At 49.6% G+C, this 24362-nt stretch overlaps 3 protein-coding genes across 5 annotated transcripts in view; 2 read left to right on the forward strand and 1 right to left on the reverse strand.

Annotated features, from left to right (window-relative positions):
* The window catches only part of RELA (RELA proto-oncogene, NF-kB subunit), a 34097-nt gene extending 31462 nt beyond the window's left edge, over positions 1-2635 (forward strand). The window contains exon 11 of the mRNA XM_035097831.2: positions 295-2635. Coding sequence (XP_034953722.2) covers positions 295-896 — 602 coding nt within the window. The 3' untranslated portion in view covers positions 897-2635. The remainder of the gene's footprint in view (positions 1-294) is intronic.
* Positions 2636-4680: 2045 nt separating this feature from the next.
* C17H11orf68 (chromosome 17 C11orf68 homolog) lies at positions 4681-8304 on the reverse strand. Its single transcript, XM_035097832.2, has 2 exons — positions 8036-8304; positions 4681-6439 (listed from the first exon to the last, which is right to left on the reverse strand). The coding sequence occupies exon 2, from the start codon at positions 6422-6424 to the stop codon at positions 5687-5689; it is 738 nt and encodes a 245-aa protein (XP_034953723.1). The 5' UTR covers positions 6425-6439; positions 8036-8304; the 3' UTR covers positions 4681-5686.
* A 77-nt stretch (positions 8305-8381) lies between these two features.
* On the forward strand, positions 8382-23195 carry DRAP1 (DR1 associated protein 1). 3 transcript variants are annotated; one of them, XM_035097833.2, is made up of 9 exons: positions 8382-8505; positions 12184-12251; positions 12824-13039; positions 17288-17360; positions 18201-18294; positions 19287-19406; positions 20631-20718; positions 22011-22096; positions 23008-23195. In XM_035097833.2, the coding sequence occupies exons 3-9, from the start codon at positions 12998-13000 to the stop codon at positions 23153-23155; spliced, it is 651 nt and encodes a 216-aa protein (XP_034953724.1). In that variant the 5' UTR covers positions 8382-8505; positions 12184-12251; positions 12824-12997; the 3' UTR covers positions 23156-23195. The 3 variants fall into 3 exon arrangements, with proteins under 3 accessions (XP_034953724.1, XP_060125552.1, XP_034953726.1); XM_060269569.1 differs by lacking the exon at positions 18201-18294 and having other exon boundaries at positions 17288-17385; XM_035097835.2 differs by lacking the exon at positions 19287-19406.
* Positions 23196-24362: the final 1167 nt, after the last annotated feature.

Genomic DNA, 24362 nt, shown 5'->3' on the forward strand with positions numbered 1-24362 from the left:
GACTACAACTCCCACCATCCCTAAGCTGGCAAGACCAATTGTCAGGGATGGTGGGAATTGTAGTCTGGAAACTCAAGTTTGGGAAACACTGCCGTAACACATGCTAGGTGCTTGCATTGGCTCTCAAACCATGGCTGGTGGGCAGATCCTGCACCAGCCCTGAGATCCTCTGGCCGGTAAACCCTGGCCAGTTGGGAGTCCAGGAAGGTCAGGAGGCCCCGGCGCTTCTCTCGCTGATGCAAGAGTGCTGGTGTGTCCTTTGCCGTCATCTCCTTTCTCTGATCTTCCTTGTAGGTGTCCCAGGAATCATGGGAGCATCAGGGCAAAGCCCACTGCCCACCTCCAAACCCCAGGCCATGGTGCACCCTTCTCCCGCCTACTTCACGGGGCCCAGCCATGCTCCGCTTCCAGGGGCGGCTCCTCCTCCAGCCGCAGCTGCGCAGTCCGGCTTCAGCACAGTGAACATGGAAGATCTGTCGGGCCTGGGCGTGAGCCATCGGGTCCAGCCCTCCGAGTCAGAGGCCGAAGCCAGCATTGCAGACGCCTTCCTGCACCTCCACTTCGAAGGGGGGGATGCCGGGGGCATGGAGCTCGGGGGGATCCTGGATGATGCCCCCTATGCCAGCCTGGAGGGGATTAACACAGCCGAGTTCTGCCAGCTGCTCACAGAAGGGGCCGCCCAGCAAGCACTCCAGGACAACCAAGGCACTCTGCTGACCTATCCAGAGTCGATCAGCCGCCTGGTGTCCCAGCGGAGAGCCCAAGGGGAGTCCGGTGGAGGGGGCGGCGGCAGCAGTGGCTCAGGCGCCAGCTGCTACAATGGCCTTGCTGAGGAAAGCTTTTCCTCCATGGTAGATCTTGACTTGAACTCTTTTCTGAACCAGCTGAACTCATAAGGGTGGAGTCACAGGACCACCAGCTTCTGTCCCTGGGCTCCAGCTCCCCGGTGGGCCCCTCTTTGTTTGCGTAGACTTTGCCAACTTAACTCTCCCCCTCTCTGGTGGTCCCCCCCCCCGGATGGACTATCCTTCAAGGATGTGTTTGGGTGGGGGCAACCTCTAGGTTCTTGGAACATGAAGTTTTTATAGGCCTGGACCATTGCTTTTGGGCAGGGGCGAGGTCTCTTTCCTCCCCGCCACCAGTGAAATGGGCGTTGTACATTTGGTAACACGGCAGAGCCAGTTCTCGCTTCCCTACTGAAGGCTTGTTTTCCTTCCAGAACTATGGAGTTGTATGTGTTTTTGACTGTTTGAAGGGGATGAATCTCCTCCTTCCCATGGTGGCCTTCTGAAAACTCGCCAGCCGGGCACTTTCTCCTCCTCATGCCAAACAAAACATTATTAAGGGGGAGGGGGAGCTCAGAAGCCTTAAAAGAACTGTGCCAGCAAGCAAAAAAATCAGCAGGTAAAACCTGTTTCGAACCTTTTTATTAAAAAGCACACAGTTCTAAATGCTACAGTAGCTGTACCAGGATATTTTAAAAGCAAAGCTGCTTTTGTACTGTTTCCGGAGTGCCTTAAAGCATTGCCCAAGGTTCTTCTGGTGAGTGAGGCGTGCCTGCTGAAACCCTACAGCGGAGGTGTTCTCCTGTCTCCAGGGCCGTGAAGGTTTGTCCCTTCTGCCCGTGTTTGAAGAGGCAGGAAGAGTTGGAATCGTTTGTTGGTCCTTTGCTGTAGAAGGAATAGCGTAACTCCAGCAGGCTGTTGTGGGTATACAGTACAGACATGGGACTTGTGGCAAAACACAGGCCTTGGTGTCCTTAGCCTTAACGGGATTTGTGTCAGTGTCTGTGGCATGCACACAGGACTTCTTCCTCTTAAGATAGGGGTTTTTTTTTAAAAGCCAGAATTAGCAACAAGGCTGTGAGGGGTAAGCCAGCCTCATGGATGAAAGGGATGCAAACCCAGTCATTCTGCTCTAGGCCTGCACCTTGCCTGCCAGTGGGGGGAATAAAACAATGGGAAATCACACGATGATGTAGGCGGCGACTTCTTTTTCCGTACTGAAGCCAACTCTGAGCCTTTGCGCCCAAAAAATAATGCTGTTACTGTAGGGGGGTGAAATGGGGCATTGGGTGCCTTTCTCTTGGCAGGCTTCATTTGGCCCTAGCCCTGCTCAGTTTCCTCTTAGGGTGAGGGCTCGAGACCCTCCGTGTGAACCCAGTGCCTGCCAGCCCCCAAATCACGCCACCCCTCCAAAGAAAAGCACAACAGTTCAGGCCACATAGAGGGGAGACAAGCTAGCAGGAAGCAGAATAATCTCCTTCCTCAGTGGGAAGATACACCAAAAGCCTCAGATGGCTGAACTCAGACACAAGGTCTAAAACGGGAGACCCAGTTATCACAGGTTAGGATGCTGCCTGCTGCCAACAGGGTCTGGTGTGGAAAGCAGCTGCCAAGCCAGCAGGGGCAGCCAAGGTTATGTCCAGGGCAGGGGTGGGGTTGTGCCTTGTTTTTTTAAATACTATTTGCTGCATTTTTTTAAGGGTGGGTGGGTGTGTCAAGATAGTTAACCACTTAAGTGCTGTTATTGTTCCACAGTTGTCTCACTCTTCTCTTTTTGTTATCTGATGTGGCAATTCTCGCTTTCTTCTTCCTATAGCAGGTTCCTAAAAATAAACTGAAGCCTCAGCCTGGCGGTTTTCTTTTTATCGTGGAATCGGGGTGTGGTTTCTGTAGGGACTTGTGGAAGGAAGATCTGGGAACTGTGGCCTTAATTTGCAGGCAATGTCACCTCAAACCCATACAGTGGACACTCGGGTTGCGAACGTAATCTGTGCGGGAGGCACGGTCGCAACCCGCAACACCGAGGCTGTGCATGCGTGGGTCGCGATCTGGTCTGCGCATGCGCGAGCACCGAAACCCGGAAGTAACCCGTTCGGGTATTTCTGGGTTTGGCAGGGTGCGCAACCCGAAAAGACACAACCTGAAGCGTCTGTAACCCGAGGTACGACTGTATTGGTATCTCCCTCCCCCTCCACAGTCACATAAAAGCCAGAAGCCATGCAGAGTATTAGGGTCTTAAGGGCGCAAATGAGGAGCCTTCCCCCAGGAAGCTGTCATGTCCCATCACTCCTAACCATTGACTATGTTGGCTGGTGCCAATGGGAATTACAATCCAAAACATTTACCGGTATCTGGTAGGCATCAGGTTTGGGTAGTGCATTATCATATAGAAGCATGGATAAACCCTATTGTGCTGCTTTTTTAAACAAAAAACAGCTTAATTCCTTATTTTTCTTGCTTCCTGGGCTGTTGTATAACTGCACCCTAAAAGAATACTGGAACAGAAATCACCAAGTGGTGTACCCTGTATAGGTGTGCCTGTTTTCTTTTAGGTTGTATAATTCATTGTGACATTCTGATTTTTCATTTTGGCTTTGCTGGCGTGAAGAGTTTTACATTAAGCACCCAACCTCTTTGCATCTTCCTCAGCCAGCCTTCTTGGCTCCTAAGCTTCTCCCTCCCATTTCCCAGCTGATCGGAATATTTTTGTTTAATGGAAAGAGGTTCTGGAACCAAATCCATTTTCTTTTATTACTTTTGCCTGCAATCCCATATAATTATGGCACTTATGAACACTTATCTAGCTTTTCTTCTAAAACATTAAATAAGGTATCCCTATCCACATGTACAATTTGCATGAATCAAGCAGGGAAGTAGGAGGTGTGGTTTATACATGCATCATGCTCTTCCCCTAAGTCCAGGCACGGGGCAACTTAGGGCTCTCTAGATATTGCTGGACCCCCAATTCCCACCTTCCCTGGGCTTCTTTGGCCATGCTGTCTGGGGCTGATGGGAACCATGTGCCCCTGAAACAACCTTACATTTTTATCTTGAAGGGGAGAAGCTTCACACACAAAAATCCCCAAACTAACTGCCCTCAGTTAGAAATGCTACCTGAAATGGTAGTTGCATTCACCACAAGCTAGAAAGCAAATTCTGACTACTGGACAGCTGCTTCACAAAATTCATTCTGTGGTAAATTTGTATGACTGGTTATTTGAAGAGCACGGACAGGGTTAACCATAGTGCAAAAATGTTCAGGTCCTTCCTTCAGTTCCCGTAATGCAGAAACGTAGGAAGTTGCCTTATACTGTGTCAGAACAATGATCCCTCTCTTTCAGTATTGTTTTCGCTGACTGGCAGCAGCTCTTTGGGCTTTCAGTGGAGGGACATTGCCAGCTTCACCTGGAGATGTCACTGGAGATTGAACCTACTGCTGAGCCACAGCTCCCCCCCCCCCCCCCGGATAAGCATACTTAGTCTGCATAATAGAGTTGCCATATTTAAAAAAGTGAAAATCCAGACAAAAAGTTGAGGTTTTTGTTTGTTTTGCAAAATCTAAACAATGTAAGTTTTTGAGCTATTTTGGGGGGAATTCACCAAAATATTGACTTCCAACATGAGTTCCCATACGTCCGGGTTTTCCTGGACAATTTCAGCCATTTCCACCCGGACGCTGCTTCCGACTGCCGTATTCTGGCCATGTCCGGGGAATTCCAGACCTATGGCAACCCTAGTATAGAAACCACTTTAAAAATTCAAAGTGTCCTGAGTAGGAACTAGCTTTAAACGGCAAATGAGGCAATTCAGAGACTGGTGCCAGCTAGCCTGCTTGTCTCTTCCGTCTCCATTCTCTCTTCCCACACACTCTCCCTGGCAATAAACATTCAGCAAGAAGACAAAATCACTTTATTTTTTATAAACATATTTTACAGGTAGGCGAGTGCTGCTGAATCAAATTTATTTTCCACAGCCTCGAGAGGAAAGAAATGTTTTGACATTCCCTTAAATGAGTACAACTTGTTCTCCCAACACACTTCGTTGGGATAGTGTCTATGTTTAGCCACTCTGTCAAAACTACACAGCACCTCCCTGGTGAACCATTAGTAGTTTCTGACGAAAAACTTCCCTAGGAACTACTTTTCCCAGGCCTGGGGAACCTGTGGCAAAATTAGATGAAACTGTTGGAAGCAAGAACGTCCAAACTTTAGTGTTTCACAGAACTCCCCATAGCCTGCTTAGATTATTCTACTACAAGAAGGGAATGTTTTTCATTGTTAGAAAGTATGCCGCCTCTTAGCATAGTGGGGGTAGCCAAACCCTCCATGTGTTTTGGACTAAAACTCCCATCAGCCTCACTCAACATGGTGAATGGTCAAGGATGCTGGGAGTTGCAGACCAAAGCAGTTGGAAGACACCATGTTGGGTATTCATATCCTTAACATGCAAGGATTTGTCAAATAAGAGATCATTTGACTTGCCATCCCTTTTCTTTTTGACCGCTACAGCAATCTTTCTACTGACCTGTCATGAAATGGGAGTGTGTGCATTCATTTTGATACCCAAAGTCACTGGGGAAGGTGATATGAAAGCATACGCACAGGAAACTGAGGAAGAAGTGCAGAGATGCACTCCTAGTAAGAAGTTCTTGAAAACAAGGCAGGCAGCACACTCCACTGAAAGATAAATTCAGGTGTCCTTAAATGTGGCTGCAGGAAGACCAATGCAGGCAGCTGCCACCCAGTGCTGAAATCCTGCCTCCAGCATCCCTGCCAGCCTGTGCTTGGCAACTGTAACGTGCTCTCTCTCAGGGGGAGCAAAAGGGGAGGGGCACTGGGACTTGTAGCTCCCAGCCACAACACCATGCCCCTGGAAGGGCCACACATCCAAAGGAACACGTTTTAAGTCACTTCCATGTTGTTCACTTTGTTGGTGATGCGCGAACGCCGAGGAATACATTCCAAATCAAACTTGCTTTCGTAGATGGTGGGGCAAAGGTGCCAGCGGTTGTCTCGGTAGATGCCCAAGTAGGTATAAACATCTGGCTTGTAGGACAACAAGCATTTGACCCCCGTGGTGCGGATCACGGCATCGGCCACCAGCACCTGCTCCTCATTTGTGAAGTCGTCTGTGTATACACAGATGACCTGCTTGCGCTCCGAGTCGGGGCAGCAGGGGCTGACCTTGGCCACGCCAATGCGCCCGTCGAGCACTGCGCGGGCAATGCCACACCAGGCATGGTCCACCTTGAAGCCACTATCCAGGTGCATGAGCCACTTCCCGGTCAGCACCCGCCGGTTCAGCGCCAGCTCTTTAACCATGTCAAAGGTGATGTGGCGCCCGCTGGCTTGCAGCAGCTCCCAGTCCTCCTGCAGCCCTACCACGTCGCCAGCTTCGGGGCAGAAACTGGGGCCGTACACCGCTATCCAACCCACCGGCTCGGCATTGCACTCGGGGTCACCAAACCGAGACACACGGGATGGTTGGTAGGTCTGCAGCCACTCCTCGAATTCGGCCCGGGGAGTCTTGCGAGCATCAAAAACTACCCAGGGATCCATATCTGCCGCCATGGACTCAGCAGCCAGGTGCTCCGCTGCAAAAGCACCTTCCATCCCTGTCTCATCATCCTGGCTGGACATGGCACTGCAGGGCACCTGACAAAGAGGGAGAGGGCAAAGCAAAATGTAGTAAGTAATAGACAGGAGGCAGCCTGCCTGGTCCCTGCTGTCATATATCCTAGCTTGCAATGTTTCTACAATATATCAATTATTCCTTCATACAACCAGCCAATAAGGCAAATTCCCTGCGCAGTCCCATTTTACATCTTAGAGAACAAGCCAAGCCTCACTCGCCCTGAGGTCATTACCGAACATGTCCAGTAACTATCTGTAACTGTAACCCAGCTTGGAATTTATAAAACAGGAATTCCAGAGTGAGGAGTAGCCATTGAAGTTCACCACCGTCGCACACACTTTTTTTTTAGTTACTCAAAACTGCTGGGCAGTATGGTGCAGGACGCTAGCCTTGGATGTGAGACCTGCCTGCAAGCCCTAGCTCAGCAGGCAGCCTCCTACATAAAGTTTCTACCTGCTTGATCAGCCTCAAAACAGAAGAGCAATGTGTACTAGAAGAAGGGAGAGACGCCTGTCTGAAACTCTGGAGAGCCTCTGCCAGTCAATGTAAATAATACTGAGCAGATGCATCAAGGGTCTAACTCAGTACAGTATAAGGTAGCTTCCTACATTCCAACAACAACGTGTTCCAAGTAGTAAAAATGGAATACAAATAGTTAAACATTTTATCATGTCCACGCACAGAGAGAGACTTGTCTATCTGGCCCTCTGATGTATTCCCCTGCTTCTCACTACAAACGTTTCCACCTGGATGGAAATAGCGGACTTGGGGCTTTCAAATTTCAGTGGCGCCCTGTAAGGTGCCAAAATTTGGTGCTCATCCCCGCCTCTCACTTTCCATTTTAACATAACTGTAGTGGCACCCCTCGCAGTGCCCTCTCAGCTCTGTGCCAGTGCAGGCAAACTGCTGCGCTCGCCTAAATCTGCCTCTTGCAGGATAGGACGATGTGCCTTTGAACTGCTTGTCTGGATGGAAGATACGCAGGGGTGTGCGACGAGCCTACTGTGCAAAGGTAAAATCTGCATTTCAGCCCACATTTGCCTCTGACTTTGCTCATCATTGCCATGTGGCCCAGAAGGGAACGTGACCCCTTTAGCCGCTGATAAAGGTTTCCCAACCCTGCTTTAAGACACCTTTACCATTTACCAAGGTACAGTAACACTAACTGTAGCAACACAGTCGAAACAAAAAATAAAAAAAAATCCTTCCAGTAGCGCCTTAGAGACCAACTAAGTTTGTTATAGGTATGAGCTTTCGTGTGCAACGCAGAGAGCGCTCCAAAGACATTTTTAATTGCGGAGGGAAGCCTACAGAAACTAACCACATGCAGACTTACGCAGCTCCTCACTTTAGGGGCCGTTTTAGGCAGCATTAAATTTTAGTCTAAGGAAGGAATAGCAAAAAGCTGGCTGCAGAAGGAGCAACAACAACACTGCAATGACTAAAGAAATTGCCAATGTCAACTGGTGTGTTAAGGAGTCGCCCAAAGGAGTTTATGGAAAAGGGTGGGGAGTATGCCAAAAATTTATTTAAAAATAAATAAATAAGCAAGACCCACCCAGGAAGTTTTCCCCATCCAAATCTCCCCTCGCTTAGGGCTGAAAACACTGGCCTACCTTGCAGGGCTGCACAGTGCAACAAGAAGCTTAATGGAGGCGAAGCATTCCTAGTACCGCAAAGCAAACCGTTACTGGCAAGGACTGTGGTGAGCGGCAGGCGCTGGAATAAAGAGGCAAACGGGAGCCGCCTCCATTCTCTGCCCCTCCCGGGCGAGGCAGAGGAGCGCGAGAGAGCGGGAGGGGGCCTCTCCTGGACCCTCCAGAGAAGCAGCAGCCCCGCCTGGAGTGGCGTTGCCTTACCAACGGCCTGGCGTAGGCGGCGCGGCGCGCGGCACAGCCCGGAAGTTATGCGGGGAATGCATTGGATAAGGGACAGGAAGTGCCGGGAAACAGAGGTAAGGGAAGTGAGGTAAGAGAACCAAAGTTTTTTCATATCTTCCGGAAAAAAGGGCTTCCTTTTTTGCGCTTCCTAGCATTTGAGGATTATCTCTTCGTCCCAAATCTAAAAGATCTGTGGGCACACGGAGGTGGGTTTAAAACATCTCCTTTCACAAATGGCAACCCGCCATATTGGGCATTGTTTCCTATGGGCGTCCGGAGTGGTGCCGGTCTAGCAGTTGGTTTCTCTATGGAGCAACAGCCCCCCTCTAAAATGTGCACAGGCTGTTAAGAGGGCGGGGTGTTTGTTTGTTTGTGTGTGGCGCGCGGAGGAATCCATTTTATACAGGAAGTGACGCAGAAGGGCTAATTTCCCCCGCTTCCTTTGTGCGTGTGTGTGTTTTGGGGTTTTGCTGAGAGGCGGGTTCCTACCGGTATTGCTTTAGGCGCAGGTACGTTGAAATGTTGGGAAAGATGGAGGACACTAGGAGAAGGGGACGACAGAGGACGAGATGCTTGGACAGTGTTCTTGAAGCTACGAACATGAGATTGACCAAACTGCGGGAGGCAGTGGAAGACAGGAGTGCCTGGCGTGCTATGGTCCATGGGGTCACGAAGAGTCGGACATGACTAAACAACAACAACAACGTTGAAATACCTTCGTAGTTTGCACTGGGGAATAAAGCGGAAAACCAGTTTAGTTTGATGCCGGATGTGATGTTAAGAGCTATGTTGGCATCGTAGTTCTTCATTCCCCGGGACAAGTATAACCAAGACCAGGCATCCCCAAGCTCGGCCCTCCAGATGTTTTGGGACTACAACTCCCATCATCCCTAGCTAACAGGACCAGTGATCAGAGTGGTGGGAATTGTAGTCCCAAAACATCTGGAGGGCCAAGTTTGGGGATGCCTGACCAAGGCGCCCCCAGCCCACCCAGCTGCAGTGCGGGGATCAGGGCACTGGGCTGCCTGGCAGTGCTGTCCTGAACCACCACCCAGATACACAAGTACCTGTGATGCGAGGATAGTATCATGCAGGGCTGTTGTAAGCCTCACTTTCAGCCACTGGGAAGAACTGGGAATATTTTTGGAGGGTGGGGTGTAAATTCCTTAAATAAAATAATTTAAGGATGGAAGCATTGAGCTGCACTGCATTCTGAGCTCAGCTATACACACTACTGCAATATAAAGATGACAACATTGCAGGGCAGATGTAAGCCACACGTTTTCATAGCCTAGGGCAGCCATAGGCAAACTCCGGCCCTCCAGATGTTTTAGAACTACAATTCCCATCATCCCTAGCTAACAGGACCAGTGGTCAGGGATGGTGGGGGTTGTAGTCTCAAAACATCTGGAGGGCCGGAGTTTGACTATGCCTGGCCTAGAGTAACGGGGCAAACAGGGCCACACGGGTGTCACTTAGAGCCGGTTTCTCACACACATGCCCAAATGTTTAAAAAAGGACAACCACAGGGCTACCTTGGAATCCCCTCTTAAGAACATAAGAGGGGCCTGGCTGCTGGATTAGGTCAATGGCCCATCTAGCTCATCATCCTGTTCTCACTGTGGCCATCTAGATACCTCTGGGAAGCCACCAAGCAGGACCTGAATGCAACAGCAACTCTCCCCACTTGTGACTCCCAGCAAATGGTATTCAGACCAGAGGCATACTTTCTACATTGTGGAGGCAGAACATAGCCATTGGAGCTGGTAGCTCAGTCAAAGTTATTACTACCTCAGCATCAATATAGGGATAATAACTACAGTGGTACCTCGGGTTACAAATGTTTCAGGTTACAAACTCTGCTAGCCCAGATATAGTACCTCAGGTTAAGAACTTTGCTTCAGGATGAGAACAGAAATCGTGCGGCGGCAGCAGGAGGCCCCATTAGCTAAAGTGTTGATTAAGGTTAAGAACAGTTTCAGGTTAAGAACGGACCTCCGGAGCGAATTAAGTTCTTAACCAGAGGTACCACTGTATGGGCTGTATTTGCATTTGCAGCGCAAGGTTTTAAAAGTCATGTTTTAAAAGTCATGTTTCAACAAAATCATTAGCAACAGCCATTCCTGCTACTCCCCCCCCCTATTTTTTTGTATGAATGGTTGATCCAGTGCTTGCTTTAGGTTTTGGTCTCCTCCTTGAAATTGCCCACTTGCTCTCGGCCTCGGGGTCCAGTTCCCTTTGTGGCCCAGAGAAAGATGGCAGACAGTGATCAAACCATTGCAGTTGCTTTTCCTTCTGCTCGCTCCTATTGCTTTTCTGCCCCTCACTGCCCCCACTTTGGAAGTGAATAGATGGCAATGGAAGCAGCAGGAACAGCATTGCCCCCTCCCCTCAGGCACTGGCAGGTGCTAGATGCTGCCAACTCCTGACTTCAGCCCTTGGGAAGGGCATGCTGTTCCCCTATCATAGCTGTGCTAAAAACAAATCCTGCATTTCTCTGTTCTTTCTGAAATACAGCTGCTACAACTTGTAGGGAAAGGGGGAAATTTAGCATCCAGACTAACTACCCTAGCAAGTCTCATCTGGGAAATGAATAAGCAGTCTACTGTTTTGTTCAGTCTGCGCTACAAGTGGGCAGAGTTAGCATAAAGGTCCAAAGTAGCATTCCTCATGCTTGTTTGTTTGTTTTTTAAAGTAAAAAGCTTGTATATAAGGAAACAAGCTGGAAAGTTTTGATTGTTCACAGAGGCCTGATTTTGTGGGGGAGGGGGTTGCTGGATCAGAAATGGCAAGCTTAGGATCACACCTTTAAAATTGTTTATGTACAGTACACAAATCATGCAGGAAAAAAGGGGGTTGCTACTTTGGGCGTAGAATGAATTGAGTACACAGTACATCTGAAACTGGTTTTAAGTTCAGTATCCCAACAGTCTAAATTTCCCCAACACTGCCACTTAGGAAACCTGGTAAACCGTAGGTAAGAAACAAAATAAAAAAATTCCTTCCAGTAGCACCTTAGAGACCAACTGCTGTATGTTTGTCATTGGTATGAGCTTTTGTGTGCATGCACACTTCTTCAGGTACGTAGGTCAGAAAGTCTTTACATCAGATCTCAGATCAATTCCTGAAGATACCAGGGCGTTGTAGGCAAGCTGTCTCTCTCAGCATCTGCACTAACACTTACATACCTTATAAGTTTGTCATAAGTGTTTCAACCCAGCTAATGACGCGGTTGTTCGAATGGAAACAACAGAGCAATGCTGTGTATTGAAGGCGATGGAAGTAGCCACACATTATTTAACTTGCTTTCAATATATATATATATATATATATATATATATATATATATATATATATATATATCCTGTCATTTCTCCATCATGGAACCTAAGGTGGCATACAAGGGGTTCCCCCATCTAGGCAGGAACCAACCTAAAGCTGCTTATTTTCTGCAAGGTGCCTCATGTACTTTTGGACAATACTTTTTTATCATTGTACTTTTCTTTTCACATATCAAAAGAAGCTGCCTTTGGTTTTCCTTTTGTATCGAAAAGCAGGGCAGAAATTAATTCAAAATTTTAAAATAAATATTCTTTTCAGGGAAGCCTTTATAACATAAGGCTGATCTAATGCCCACTTACCTGGGAACAAGGCCTGTTGAACACAGTGAGATTTCTTTCTGGGTATACAGAAAGATTGTGCTGTAACAAGTAAGGAACTTATTTCCAGGTAAGCCTGTGCACAGGATTGCAGCCTTATATCAATTTAGCTATCTGTTAATGGCAGCTGTATTGAACTGAAATTATTATTTTTAAAATTGCTGCTATCATTTGATTCTTACATCATAGTTGTTGCCCTTTCTTTCTTTCTTTATCTTTGGGCAGCTATCTTATGAACATTTACTGGTACTTGACAGTCATCCTCGTTGGACACAGTGAGACTCCCTTCTCAAGTAAGCATGATTAAGCCCCTTAAATGGCAAACTACTTCGAAGCCGGATAGCATGAGACTCTTAAGACCAGCGTCGTGGGTTGGAACCCCACGCTGGGCAAAAAGATTCATGCATTGCATGGGGGTGGCCTAGATGACCCTCGTGGTCCCCATGCTTCTATGAAACGAGTTGTGCGTGCATGTGGCTCAGAAGCTCCCCTTCTGTCCCCCTTCGGGCTTCTACTTTTGGGGGGGGCGGGGCGGAGGGAGTCTCCTGCTTAGGTAACTTTGAGCTCGAGTCTAGGGGGCGGAGGACTCAGCGGCCTTCCAGAAGTGGTTACCCCGCCCAGTTACTCCCACTATCCCTGACCATTGGCCCTGCTGACCGGCTGGGTTGATGGGCGTTTGCAGGCTCCCACTTTGTGCGCTAGTTCCTTTACGTGGCGGGCAAGCCAGCCTTTACTGCCCTTTTGGTCGTTCTGTTCCGCGGGCACCGCAGGATGTGTGTCTACTGATGGTTTGGTTTTTTTTATGAATGGGCCTCGCGCTCTCGGGGGAAGGAGCTCCCATTCATGCCTTTCCGCTTTGATCCAGGCGGCGTTAGGACCCGCGCGGCGGACGGCGAGGAGGAGGAGGAGGAGGCGGCGGCAGAGGCTGCTTGGCCGGGTCGGGCGAGGCGGCTCCTTCCGAGGTGATCCTGATCCGGCTCTTTGCTCGCTGCAGGCCCAGCAGCAGGAGAAGGAGGAGGAAGGAGAAGGAGAAAGGGAGATGCCGAGCAAGAAGAAGAAGTACAACGCGCGCTTTCCTCCGGTGAGATCCCCCGCAGCTGTCCTCCCCCTCGCCTGCCTTACCCCGGGGTAGAGCTTGCACCAAAACCCGGCCCGCAGTAGCGGAGCCCCTTTTGCCCCGGAGGAAAGGAGCAAAAAGTACCGGGGCTGCTTCTCGGACTGCCACCCTCCTCCCCACCCCACCCCGGCCGCTGCAGAATTCCCAGAGAGTTTGAGGCTGCGATCTTAAACCCGCTGATGCTGGGGAGGGAACCCCATTGAAACTGCTGAGTAGACACGGCTAGGGTGGCTGCCTAAATAAATTAACCAAGGCGGCAAATGAATTACTGTACTTCCCTTTTACTTGCCCCCCCTCCCAGTAACTCCCATATGCTTCAAGCAAGATGTGGAAAGGGGGGGGAGAGAGCAGGGTTTACAGTAATACAGACCCCCTCCCTAGGAGACGCTCCCTAAAGAAGTCTTTTAAGAACCCCTTATTTTTGCTGTTGATTAGAATAGACCTGGTATGGGGAAGCTTTGGCCTTCCAGATGTTGCTGAACTACAACTCCCATCACCCCCTGGCCATTGGCTGTGGGGAGTCATAATTCTGCAACATCTGGAAGGCCAAAAGTTCCCCACTCCTGGAATAGACACACAAGCCTGCCTCCCCCACCCACACTGCCTTTCTGTTCCAGGGAATAAAATGTAACCCCAAACATACAGGCAACTGATCCCTTCACACAGAAGAGAAAATCCATAGGAGAGGTTTTCTGCTTTAGCAATTCAGTGAGTGTAGCCCGCTTTCCAATAAAATACAAAAGAAAATCCTCCTTCGAATAAGCCTGATGCACCTCTGGATGTTGCTTGATTGCAATTCTCATCAGCCAGAGCCAGTGTGGTCCCTTGTCAGGGATGATAGAAGGTGTTGTGCAACAACCAATGAACAGCAACTGGTTCCCTGACTTGATAGACAAGCCCCCTCCCCAATGGAAATTGGTTTTTGTAGCCCCTGTCGAAGATGTGTCCTTTGCTTTCTGTGGCCTTTGAAAGATACAATCTGGCTCCTGAGGAATCCATGACCCTCCAGAAGTTGTTGGGACTACAACTCCCATCGTCCCTGAACATTGACCATGCTGGCTGGGGCTGATAGGAGTCGGAGTCTGCCCATATCTGTATGGCCACTGGTTCTAGAACTGTTGTTGGACTGCAGCCCCCATTGGCCCCTGCCAGCATGGTCAGTGGTCCAGCAACACCTTGAGGGAAGCAGGTTTCCCTCTCCTGGCATGGAATAAGCCTGAGTTTATTTCCTCTGCTATTTGCTAATGTTGATTGTTGGGTCCTGGGCCACTCTGAGGTCTTATAGTAAGGCTTCTTGGTGGGTGCCTCTTTTGTAGAAGGGCTTTCTGAAGAGGGGGTGCATTTTCTTTTCTCTGTCCAAAGTGCTGCTGCTGGACAATTTTGATGGGGAAACCTGGGTTCCTGTGTTTGGAGCAAGACAGATTATTTTTGTCTCTTTGCAGCTTTCATCATTTTATAAAACCTCTTATCCTTCCTTCCTTTTTTCCCTGGTCCCAAAAACCTTTTTGTGATTGAGTGATCAAGACACTGCTGATCACTCAAATGTATGGACTTATGATACATTAGTATAGGACATTATCACAACATTGGCTGTTTTATCTTTTCACTGCCTTTGGGACAGTGTTGTTGTTGTTAGCAGTTCACAACTTAAAATCGCAATATAAAAAACACAAAATACATAATAAGAACATGAATATGATTATGTATTTTAATTTTTACTTTATTCTGCTTTGTCATTTGAAAAACAATTTGGTTTAGTTTTCCTAGCTGAATGTAAGATTTTATATTTCAATTAATTTTTTAATTAAATTTTAAAAAAATTAAATATGGAGAGTCGCATGTGAGCCTCTCCTGGAACGTGTCCTGCTATTCTATGACTTGTACAAGCATGAGAGTTGTAAAACCCATGAGATTTACTCTGGAGCACGAATGCATAGGATTGGGTTGAGAAGCACGTGACTTTGCAGATGTTGGTAAATTCCAACTCCCATCAATCCTCTTCCTCTGTCTGAAATTTCAGGCAGGCCATCAATTGCTGCCTGATCCTTTTTAACTGGAGGTTATGGGGTTTACCTGGAGATCTGGGACCTTCTGCATGCAAAGCATGTGTTCTGGCACTCTAAAACAGAAACAAGACTCCTGCCCTCATGATTCTGGATAAACAGCTAATTCACATAGGAAACTGCCTTAGACAGAATAAATTAACAAAATTGTCCAGTAGCACCTTAGAGACCAACTAAGTTTGTTCTGGGTATAAGCTTTCGTGTGCATGCACACTTCTTCAGATACACACTGAAGTGTGCATGCACACGAAAGCTTATACCCAGAACAAACTTAGTTGGTCTCTAAGGTCCTACTGGACATTTTTTTAATTTATTTCGACTGCGTCAGACCAACACAGCTACCTACCTGAATCTACCTTAGACAGAGTCAGACCACTGGCCCTCCTAGCCCAGTATACACCAGAGATGGGGAACCTCATGCTGGGGAGCAGATGGGGCTAAGTTGCTAAGATGTTCAGCCGGGACCTTGGGACTCTCAGTTGACAGTATCTGCTCCCCAGGCCACACCCCATACTGGCCTTCCTCCCTGCCCTCCCTGAGTGTTTTGTCTTGGCTTGGCTGGGAAATGTCCTTGACTGAGATAAGGCCTCTTGCTAGCCTGGGTGGAGGGTGTGTGTGTGTGTGAATTTGGCATGGCGGAATGCAGCCTACTCCACAAAGGCAGGAGTCCTATCTGCTTTTTGCCTCTGGTTCTCCCCCTTCCAGAAACTTGTCCACAAGGGATTCTGGCCTTCTGCCTAAAAAGGATTCCTCACTCCTGGTCTACACTGACAGACCCGATCTGGAGATGCCGAAGACTGAGTTTACATGCTAAATCCTGTATGCTGCTATGGGTCTCCCCCCACACGCCGAAGCTAGGCTGGGCGTTTCCACTTCAAGCATTGCAATGCCCCAGATGCCCCACTCTATTACCCAGCAGTGGATCCTAGCCTTTCTTGACTCTGGCAGACAAGGGTGCCTGAGACCTGTCCTTCAGCAAGCCCTGCAGCACAGGCCCTCCCGCCAACCCATGGGACAACCTGGGTGCAATGCTGGAAAACTAGCTTCCCGAGAGCAGTGTGTCTCTTTACCCAAGTTGGTTATTCACTGGGAGCTCCTTGCTGCACCCTAGGTGCCAAGGCAAGGTTTGGGGGAAGGCTTTAGCACCGGGCTGCAGAAATCCATGGCCGCCCCAGCTCCCATCAGCTGGGGGCAAGGAGAGATAGGAGTCCAGCAACATCTAGAGGGCAACAGGGTCCCCTTCCCTGGTTTAGTGCTTAGGAGAGATGCTGAGCCTTGGTCGCCCAGTCCAAGTCACTTAATAGTTATCGGGGGGAATGCACTCTGCATGTGCTCAGAGGAGCCCTTCGAGGTTTTGTTGTTGAGTTGTTTTTTACTCCGTGGGCTACAGTGTTTGACCATTGGGCTTCCAAAATAGATGATCCCCTGGGCTGAGGTTGAGTTCCAGGATGACCTCTTCAGCAGTTTCTAAAGTGTTTCCTAGTGTTTGCTGCTAGGGCCACCTAATGAGTGGTTGTTCCAGCTAAGCAGAAAGCCTCCAGTTCAAATGTAACCTTTGCAGTGATTATAACCAGCACCTTGAACTAGACTTGGGAGCTAGCTGGCAAACCGGTGGCATTGATGCCCTCTGTCATTTACCCCTGTTGGGAAGTGAGGCACCACCACTATGGCCATGCACACACATCACATTTGAAGCACATGGCTTCCTCCAAGGAATCCTGGGAACTGTAGTTTACCCTTCACTCAGCTACAGTTCCCGGAACCCTTAATGAATTACAGATACTTTGGGGGAGGTCATGTGCTTTAAATGGACGGCATGCACACAGCCATATTCTCTTGTTAATAGGGGTGAAGTACAGTGTGTCAAATTTGGTCTTCCAGCTAGTTTCCAAGGCGCCAGTTCAAGGTGCTGGTTATTATCGAGCGGTTGGGGGTGGGGGTTGTATTCTGTGACTCCACAGGCGTATAAAATGTGGTGACTACCAGGGGTGTGATTCAGCTTTGTGACCACCTAAGTTGAATTTTTTCAAACTCGGAAAACAAAATTTCTAGATCTTATAGGCTGCTTGGCTAAGTCCAGCGGAAATCTGAGAAGCCAGGGTTCCATTTTAATACCATCTTCCATTCTCCATTTTTTATTTTTAAAAAGGCTCGAATCAAGAAGATAATGCAGACTGACGAGGAGATTGGCAAGGTGGCGGCGGCTGTTCCTGTGATTATCTGTATCCTTTTCGTCACATCACCTGGGTACGCCCGCCCGCCAAGCCTTGGGGAGAAGTGCAAGGAGGGAAAGTGGGGGAATGTGTCGTGCCCTGAGGAGATGGCTTGAGGAACCTGTAGGAATTCGATTCCGACCAAACTAAGCCGCCTACGTATATTTTGCTCTAGGAGGCTTAGTTTGGTCGGAATAGTGCATGGGTAGGCCAACTAAGGCCCGGGGGCCGGATCCGACCCAATCGCCTTCTAAATCTGGCCCGCGGGAATCAGCGTGTTTTTACATGAGTAGAATGTGTGCTTTTATTTAAAATGCATCCCTGGGTTATTTGTGGGGCATAGGAATTTGTTCATATTTCCCCCCCCCCAAAGTATAGTCCGGCCCCCCACAAGGTCTGAGGGACAGTGGACCGGCCCCCTGCTGAAAAAGTTTGCTGACCCCTGGATTAGTGAATACATTTCCAGAGTTACTGCTAAATATATTACTTCTGGTAAACGAACCACCATAGCTGCTAGAGGGCTGTGAAAATTTGCATCCTGGGCTTTTTAGACTTGTCTACCCATGTACTATCTGAAACCAAAGGGGCGTATTGGATGCAATATGTGATTTTTCCCCCCTAGCAGGGGCCTGCTGCTAGTCAGCCCCAGCCAGGGTGGCCGGTGCTCAGGGATGAGGATGAAGCTGTCGTCCCACTACATTTGGGGGGCCTGACAAGTTCCCTTGGACTGGATGGACAAATCTGACCTCAGGCAGCCTCCTGTGTGAGGCTTTGCACTCTCTGCACATTGTCCGGGGGTTGGGGGGCTGGCTCCCTTCGCAGCATCCCTTAACTGTAGGCCTCCCCAAGCTCGGGCGCTGGAGCTCTTTCTAGAATCGCTACTGAAGAAGGCCTGTCACGTGACGCAGTCTAGGAACGCCAAGACCATGACCACGTCACACTTGTGAGTACCGGATGCACATCCCCATCACAAGCTGCAGGGGCAGAGCCAGTCACGAAAGGGTGGCAGATGGAGGCAGAGTTGGCGCAATCAGCTGGCAATTACTGACATCGTCTCTCCTTGGTTTTTAATCCCGTTTTGGAAACGTGTATATTCTTTGCCACACTAGTTTCCTTGTGGCAAGGAGTTCCCCAGTTCAGCTTCCCTCAATGTAAGCACAGGCATTGGCTGTGGAAGTATTGCAATTCAGCCTTCCCGTATCAGGCAGAATTTGTTGATCCAGAGGCTTCGAGTGCAGAAAGTGTTTTTATTTTAAACTGTTTAAACTCCCAACCATGCCTCTCAAAAGTATTTTTTACTTACTGTACTTACCTCCTGTTATTTTGTCTTTTTCTTTCATACATGTATCTAATCACCCCTCCAAACTTCCCAGTTTCTCTCATTCCTTTTGCCCACTCCTTTTACACTCACTTCTTCCTTCTGCAGCAGCTTTTGTTTCATTTACTTTAAAAAAATTAACTGTTTCTTTCTTTCTTTCTGATTTCCTTCAGTACCTCCTCTGGCTTCCTCCTGTCAGAGGAGCGAGACCTTCCTTCCTCCCCTCCCCTCCCCTGCCTCTTTCTCCTTCTCTTTCTCTTTATTTCTCTTTTCCACCCACCATTACCAAGCATACAGGTTTGCTGGCATTGCTCCTCCCAAAAGTCAGGGGCCACAATGGAAGAGTGAGGAAGCACTGTGTGAGCTGTCGCCTTGAGGCGCCCTTGAAAGTAGACTAAGACCCACTGGTGGTCCCTGACCCATTGGAAAAACACCAACAGCCCCACTAAGTTGAAGGCAGCTAGCTGTCTGTCTTCACAAATCTAGTAACTTTTATCTGAAACCATGAGGGCTAGAAACTTGTCTCTCCATCCCCCAATTTTATACAGTAGCTAGGTTTTGTCGCTGCATCAGCTGTGTCTGGCTTCCCCATCTAAGCCTGTCATCTGGTTTTGCAGGAAACAATGCATAGAGCTGGAGCAACAGTTTGACTTCCTGAAGGACCTTGTTGCCTCCGTGCCAGATATGCAAGGAGACGCAGAGGATAACCTCATGGAGGGGGAGAAAGTTTCCAGGAGGTAGGAAGAGAGGGGAAGCCCCCGTAGCTTAAGGTCCCAGGTTCGATCCCCAATAGCACCTCTCCGCTTTCCAAAAAAAGGCCACTTGGCAGGAGATGGCTAAGATCCTTCTCAGCCTCAGACCCTGGACAGCCTCTGCAAGTCAGAGTAGACCATACTGGGCTAGATGGATGAATAATTTGATCTGGCCTAAGATAACCTCCTTCATAATGGGTGGGGTGGGGTGGGAGACAGTGGAGGAAGTTGTGCCCCTCTCCCCTAATCTGATCTTTGCTAAAGGGGGGAGATGGGGAGGATTTTCCCAGAATACGAATGCTTGCTCGCTTCTGCTTCTGCTTCAGGAACCCTTGCAACCATCCTGCGAGTTGGCCAGTACTTATCCTTGTTAAATTGTGAGTGGGGGGCTGAGGATGGGGAACCGGAGGCCCTCCAGATATTGTTGGCCTCAAACCCCCATCAACACACACACACCCCAAGCCAGGGATGGTGGGAGATTCAGTAAACACACCTCCAGAGGACCGCAGCCCTGTCAAGAGACCAGCCCAGCTGAGCTAAGACTAGAACCAGGAATTTCAGCTCTCAGTGGCTACACATGACATGTGTTGGGCCGTAGCCAAGTGGCAGAGCATCAGTTTCTGAGATGCTGTTTGTGTCTGCCAGGTGAAAGTGGAGACTTTTCCTGGGGAGGTTTGCTTTAGGTGTATTGTATGAATCGCCCCGCCCTCCCAGCAAAAATCCCTGAAGCAATTTACAGGACAAGTGAGGTGCAGTAATTAATAGAACTGCAAAATTATATTCAAAATGTGGTCAAAACAACAACACGTCCCATCATTGATGCTGCCCAAATGACCAGGAAAACAAAAATGTATTGGCCTGGCAAGGTTGGTGCCAGGCAGGCCTCCTTGGGGAGAGCTTGCTAGATGTGCAGAGCTGCCACAGAAAAGGCCGCTTTCTCTTCTCAACACTCTCTGGAACTCCTTCAAAGGTGGGGTGCAGAGAAGGGCATCAGGGGACGATCTCAGGTTCAGGAGGTTTATATAGTGGAAGACAGCCTTTAGAGATAGGGGTCCCGAGCTTTGCAAGGCAGTAAAGGTCAAAGCCAGCAATTGAGCACCGGTTCCAAACGGTCTTCAGGGGCAGCCCCATGAACAACGTATTGCATGGCCTAACCTGGAGGCCTCTTCCGCACACCTGTCTCCACTTTTCTTTTCCTCTCTGGTTCAGGGGCCGGAAACCTGGCACTGGGCGAAAGAACGGCGGCCCAGGCAAAGGACGGGATCCGAAGCAGTCGGGCACCGACTCGGAGCAAGAGGTGGGCTGGCGTGGCTTTGAGTGTCTTCAGAAACAGAAGCCCTCTTCTAATTGCAGTCCAGAAACACTTTTTAAAAAGTTAATTAACCATCTGAACCTGCTTATCCTCCCTCCTCCTTTCCCTTTCTTTTCTCATCCCGCCTCCCCCCCCCCGCTTTTAAACGAAATCCTCAAGAACCACAAAAAATGCAGGCCTTATGGGCGCCCGCAGGAATTTTTTTCGGGTGGAGTCAACCACGGAGAGGATGAAGCAGGTCATCCAGGGAGGGGGATCAACTGTATTGTCGTCCCCCTTGGGGGATGCCCATGTACAGTCTCTTGACCCACTTTCGGTTTCTGTTTGTGTGAACAGAAACCCAAATGCTGTTCATCTTCCTTCCCCCTTGTGGTTTTGCTTGGAAAAACCACCCTCTTGCTTTGGCCCCTTCCCTTCTGTTACCTTTTTTGGAGCCACTCTTTCCTCATCTCAGCAGTGATTCTTCACAGGGGGCTGAAGTTGTGGCCTCCCCCTGCTTGCCACTGCCCTCACGGCCCGTATGCTTCCCTTCTAGGCCTGCCAGACCCCACTGCCCAGGAGGAGGCAGCAAGACAGGCAGGCAGGGGCTGTTGTGCCGAGGCCTCCCTGCTCACTCACACTTGGGATGGGCAGCTGGGCAGGCCACAACCACAAGGAGCAAGCTGAGCATAGCCAGGGGGCTCAGTGGGTGAGCAGTAAGGCCTTGGACATACACACACAGTTTATTCCTCAATATTCCACCCTCTTTTCCCCATTTCTAATGTTGTCTTAGACTGTCCAGCCTCCAAGCAGTGGACTGAGGCAGTGGTGTTGGTTGTATCCCAGGAGTGGGGAGCCTTTTTTCAGCCTGAGGGCCACATTCCTTTCTAGGCAGCCTCCCAGAGGCCACATCCAGCAACGGAGGTGAATCTTCCCTTTGTACAGTAGGCTAGTTTGCCTAGGCACACACACACACCCTCTCCCCTCCTTCCAGGCAAGCAAGAGCCATCTGGGTGTGGCCTAGTGGGGAGTCCTGAGGGCCGGATGGAGAGGTTTAGGGGGACTGCACTTGGCCCACAAGTCTGAAGTTCCCCGCTCCTGCTGTGTTCAGTGCACTGCCCTTGCACAGCGGATCTGAGCTGGAAGCAGCCCAGGAAACACATTTCAGCTGCCTGCCTAGAAGGGCAAAAGATGTGTCTGCAGGATCCAACTGGCTTGGTTGCTCTGAGTAAATGATAGGCTGGCATCAAGAGCATAGCATCGTTCCATGATGACCTTTGTTTCTCCGGCCTGTGCAGGATGAGACTGAAGACAGCGAGAGCAACGGAGAGGAGGAAGTGTCCCACATCGCCCCTCCTGTGCGACCTGCCATGCATCTCCCCACGTAATATTTTCAGTGTGCTCCTGCTTATTGCATTTGGCCAGCAGTGTGTTAGGAATTGTGGCTGGGAGCGCTGCCCGTTTAGCTGTCAAGCTGGGATTCAAGTGCTGTTTTCTGCTGCCTCAAAGCTGTTGACTTTTGTGTTTTGGGGGCAGGGACCAGATGCCACATTGCTATGGGCCCTTTCAATCCTGGAACCAGCCTTGGGTCGGCAAACTAAGGTCCGCGGGCCGGATAAGGCCCAATTGCCTTCTGGATCCGGCCCTTGGACGGTCTGGGAATCACCATGTGGATCGCCAGCGCACACGTTATTTCCCTCTCCCTCACATGGCGCAGCCGCCTCCTCCTCCCTCCCTCCTCCTCCTCCCTCCTCCTGGCTTCTCCCCGCCCTGCCTAGAGGAGGAAGGGGGCTGGGCTTTGTTGGTGCCAGCAGCAGAAGCAGCACTCGAGCGGCTGCCATTTTAAGCAGCCCCTCTCCAGAGCCCTTTTACGCGCCGCTCATTGTCCCCCCGCCACCAGCCCCTGCTGCTCGTAAGACACAGCTAAGAAGCCACCGGGGCTTGTCCGGTGCTGTGGAGAAGGGAGGGGAGAGACGGTGGGGGGTGGCTTATAGTCTGGTCCCCCACAAGGTCTGAGAGACAGTGGACCAGCCCCCTGCTGAAAAAGTTTGCTGACCCCTGGTCCAGGCTGCTGTTACATGTTCTCCTCACCAAAGAAACCCTGATCTGCTTCTGAGCCTAGAGGGGACAGGGACGACCTGCAGCCTTCCAGATATTCCTGGGCTCCCGACTCCCATCAGTCCCAGCAAGCATGGCAAACGGCTGTGAATGTTGGGAGTTGTAGTCCAACAGCAAAATCTATATAAAAATTGCCTTGGCCTGCACACTAATCCAACCCCCTTTTTCCCCCTGCAGTGTTCCAGCACCATATCTACATTTCACCTCCCCGCCGATTCCCGCAATACCTCTGCCTGTCGCTGCACCAATGGGGACGGTGCCAGTTGCACCCCCACCTGCGCCGCTTGCATCAGCCCAGGAAGACGAGGAGGATTATGACTCCTAGCCCTAGTTCTGGTTTTTTGTTGTTGCCACTTTGGGGGTGGGGGTGGGGGGGAGGGGAGGGACAGAACAGGGTTTGAATGGGGCTGTTCTTAAATTTATTAAAAAACATGAAACTGTGGCAGGATGTGTGTGTGTGTGCTTTTTTTTTGTTCTGCCCGCTTCTGCCCCCAGCCCCGCTTGCTACTTTGCTCCCTCCCCAGTGCTGAGATAAGCATCAGTGTTCATTCACTCCTTGGTGCCCCAACATCATCTCATGTTTTCAGTTGCCACGGCCAGGTATTTAGCCGATTGTTCTTGTTGCTAAATAGAAAACCACAGGGACACAGACATTTTGAAAAGCAGATCCAGTTTTTAAAAAAGTCAAGATTCTTTTTTCCAAAAAAACAAAAAACAAAAACCCCAAAACAAAATACCAAAAGAATTAGGAGGGTGACTTCTTGTACCTTCTCCTGAAGTTGATACAAAGAACAAAATTGGGGGGGTGGGGAGGCCAGTATGGAGTGGACCCATCCATTCATCCTCACCCCCAAAACAAGCTTGTTTTCTCCTCTGGAGTGTAGGACTCAAACCAATGGCTTCAAGTTACAAGGAAAGAGATTCCGACTCAACATCAGGAGGAAATTTCTGACAATAAGAGCTGTTTTGACAGTGGAGCGGACACCCTCGGGAGGTGGTGGACTTTCCTTCCTCAGGGGTTTTTAAGCAGAGGTTGGGTGGCCATCTGTCAGGGATGCTTTAGCTGAGATTCCTGCATTGCAGGGGGTTGGACTAGATGACCCCAGGGGACCCTTCCAACTCTACTATTCTATGAGTGTGCAAAGTGGGGGGAACACTGTCTCCTCCTGGCAAAGAGAGAGGAGGAGACCTTTCTGGTTGGGGGCAGGGAACAAGCAGATAATGCCCAACTGCCCGGGCATTTATAAGCTGGCAAGCAAAAGTTTTAGTTGTCCTATAAGTACAACAGGGGGTCCCAACCCCAAGTGAACCAGGTTGTCTCTTCATCGCCTCCTACCCCACTTTTAGGAAACAAATATTTGGAAAAAAAGAAGGGCAGGATATGGCAGTGGTGGGGAATAATACATTGGGATAAAATTGGCAGCTTCCTTTATTTCACTCCCCTCCCTCCTTCCCCAATTTAGTGGAGAAGCTATGCCTTCCATAGGAGCACGAAGGCCATAAACTGAACAGGAGCTCCTTCCCCGCCCCAA

The sequence above is a fragment of the Zootoca vivipara genome, chromosome 17 (genome assembly GCF_963506605.1).
Source record: "Zootoca vivipara chromosome 17, rZooViv1.1, whole genome shotgun sequence".
NCBI classification, from domain to species: domain Eukaryota; kingdom Metazoa; phylum Chordata; class Lepidosauria; order Squamata; family Lacertidae; genus Zootoca; species Zootoca vivipara.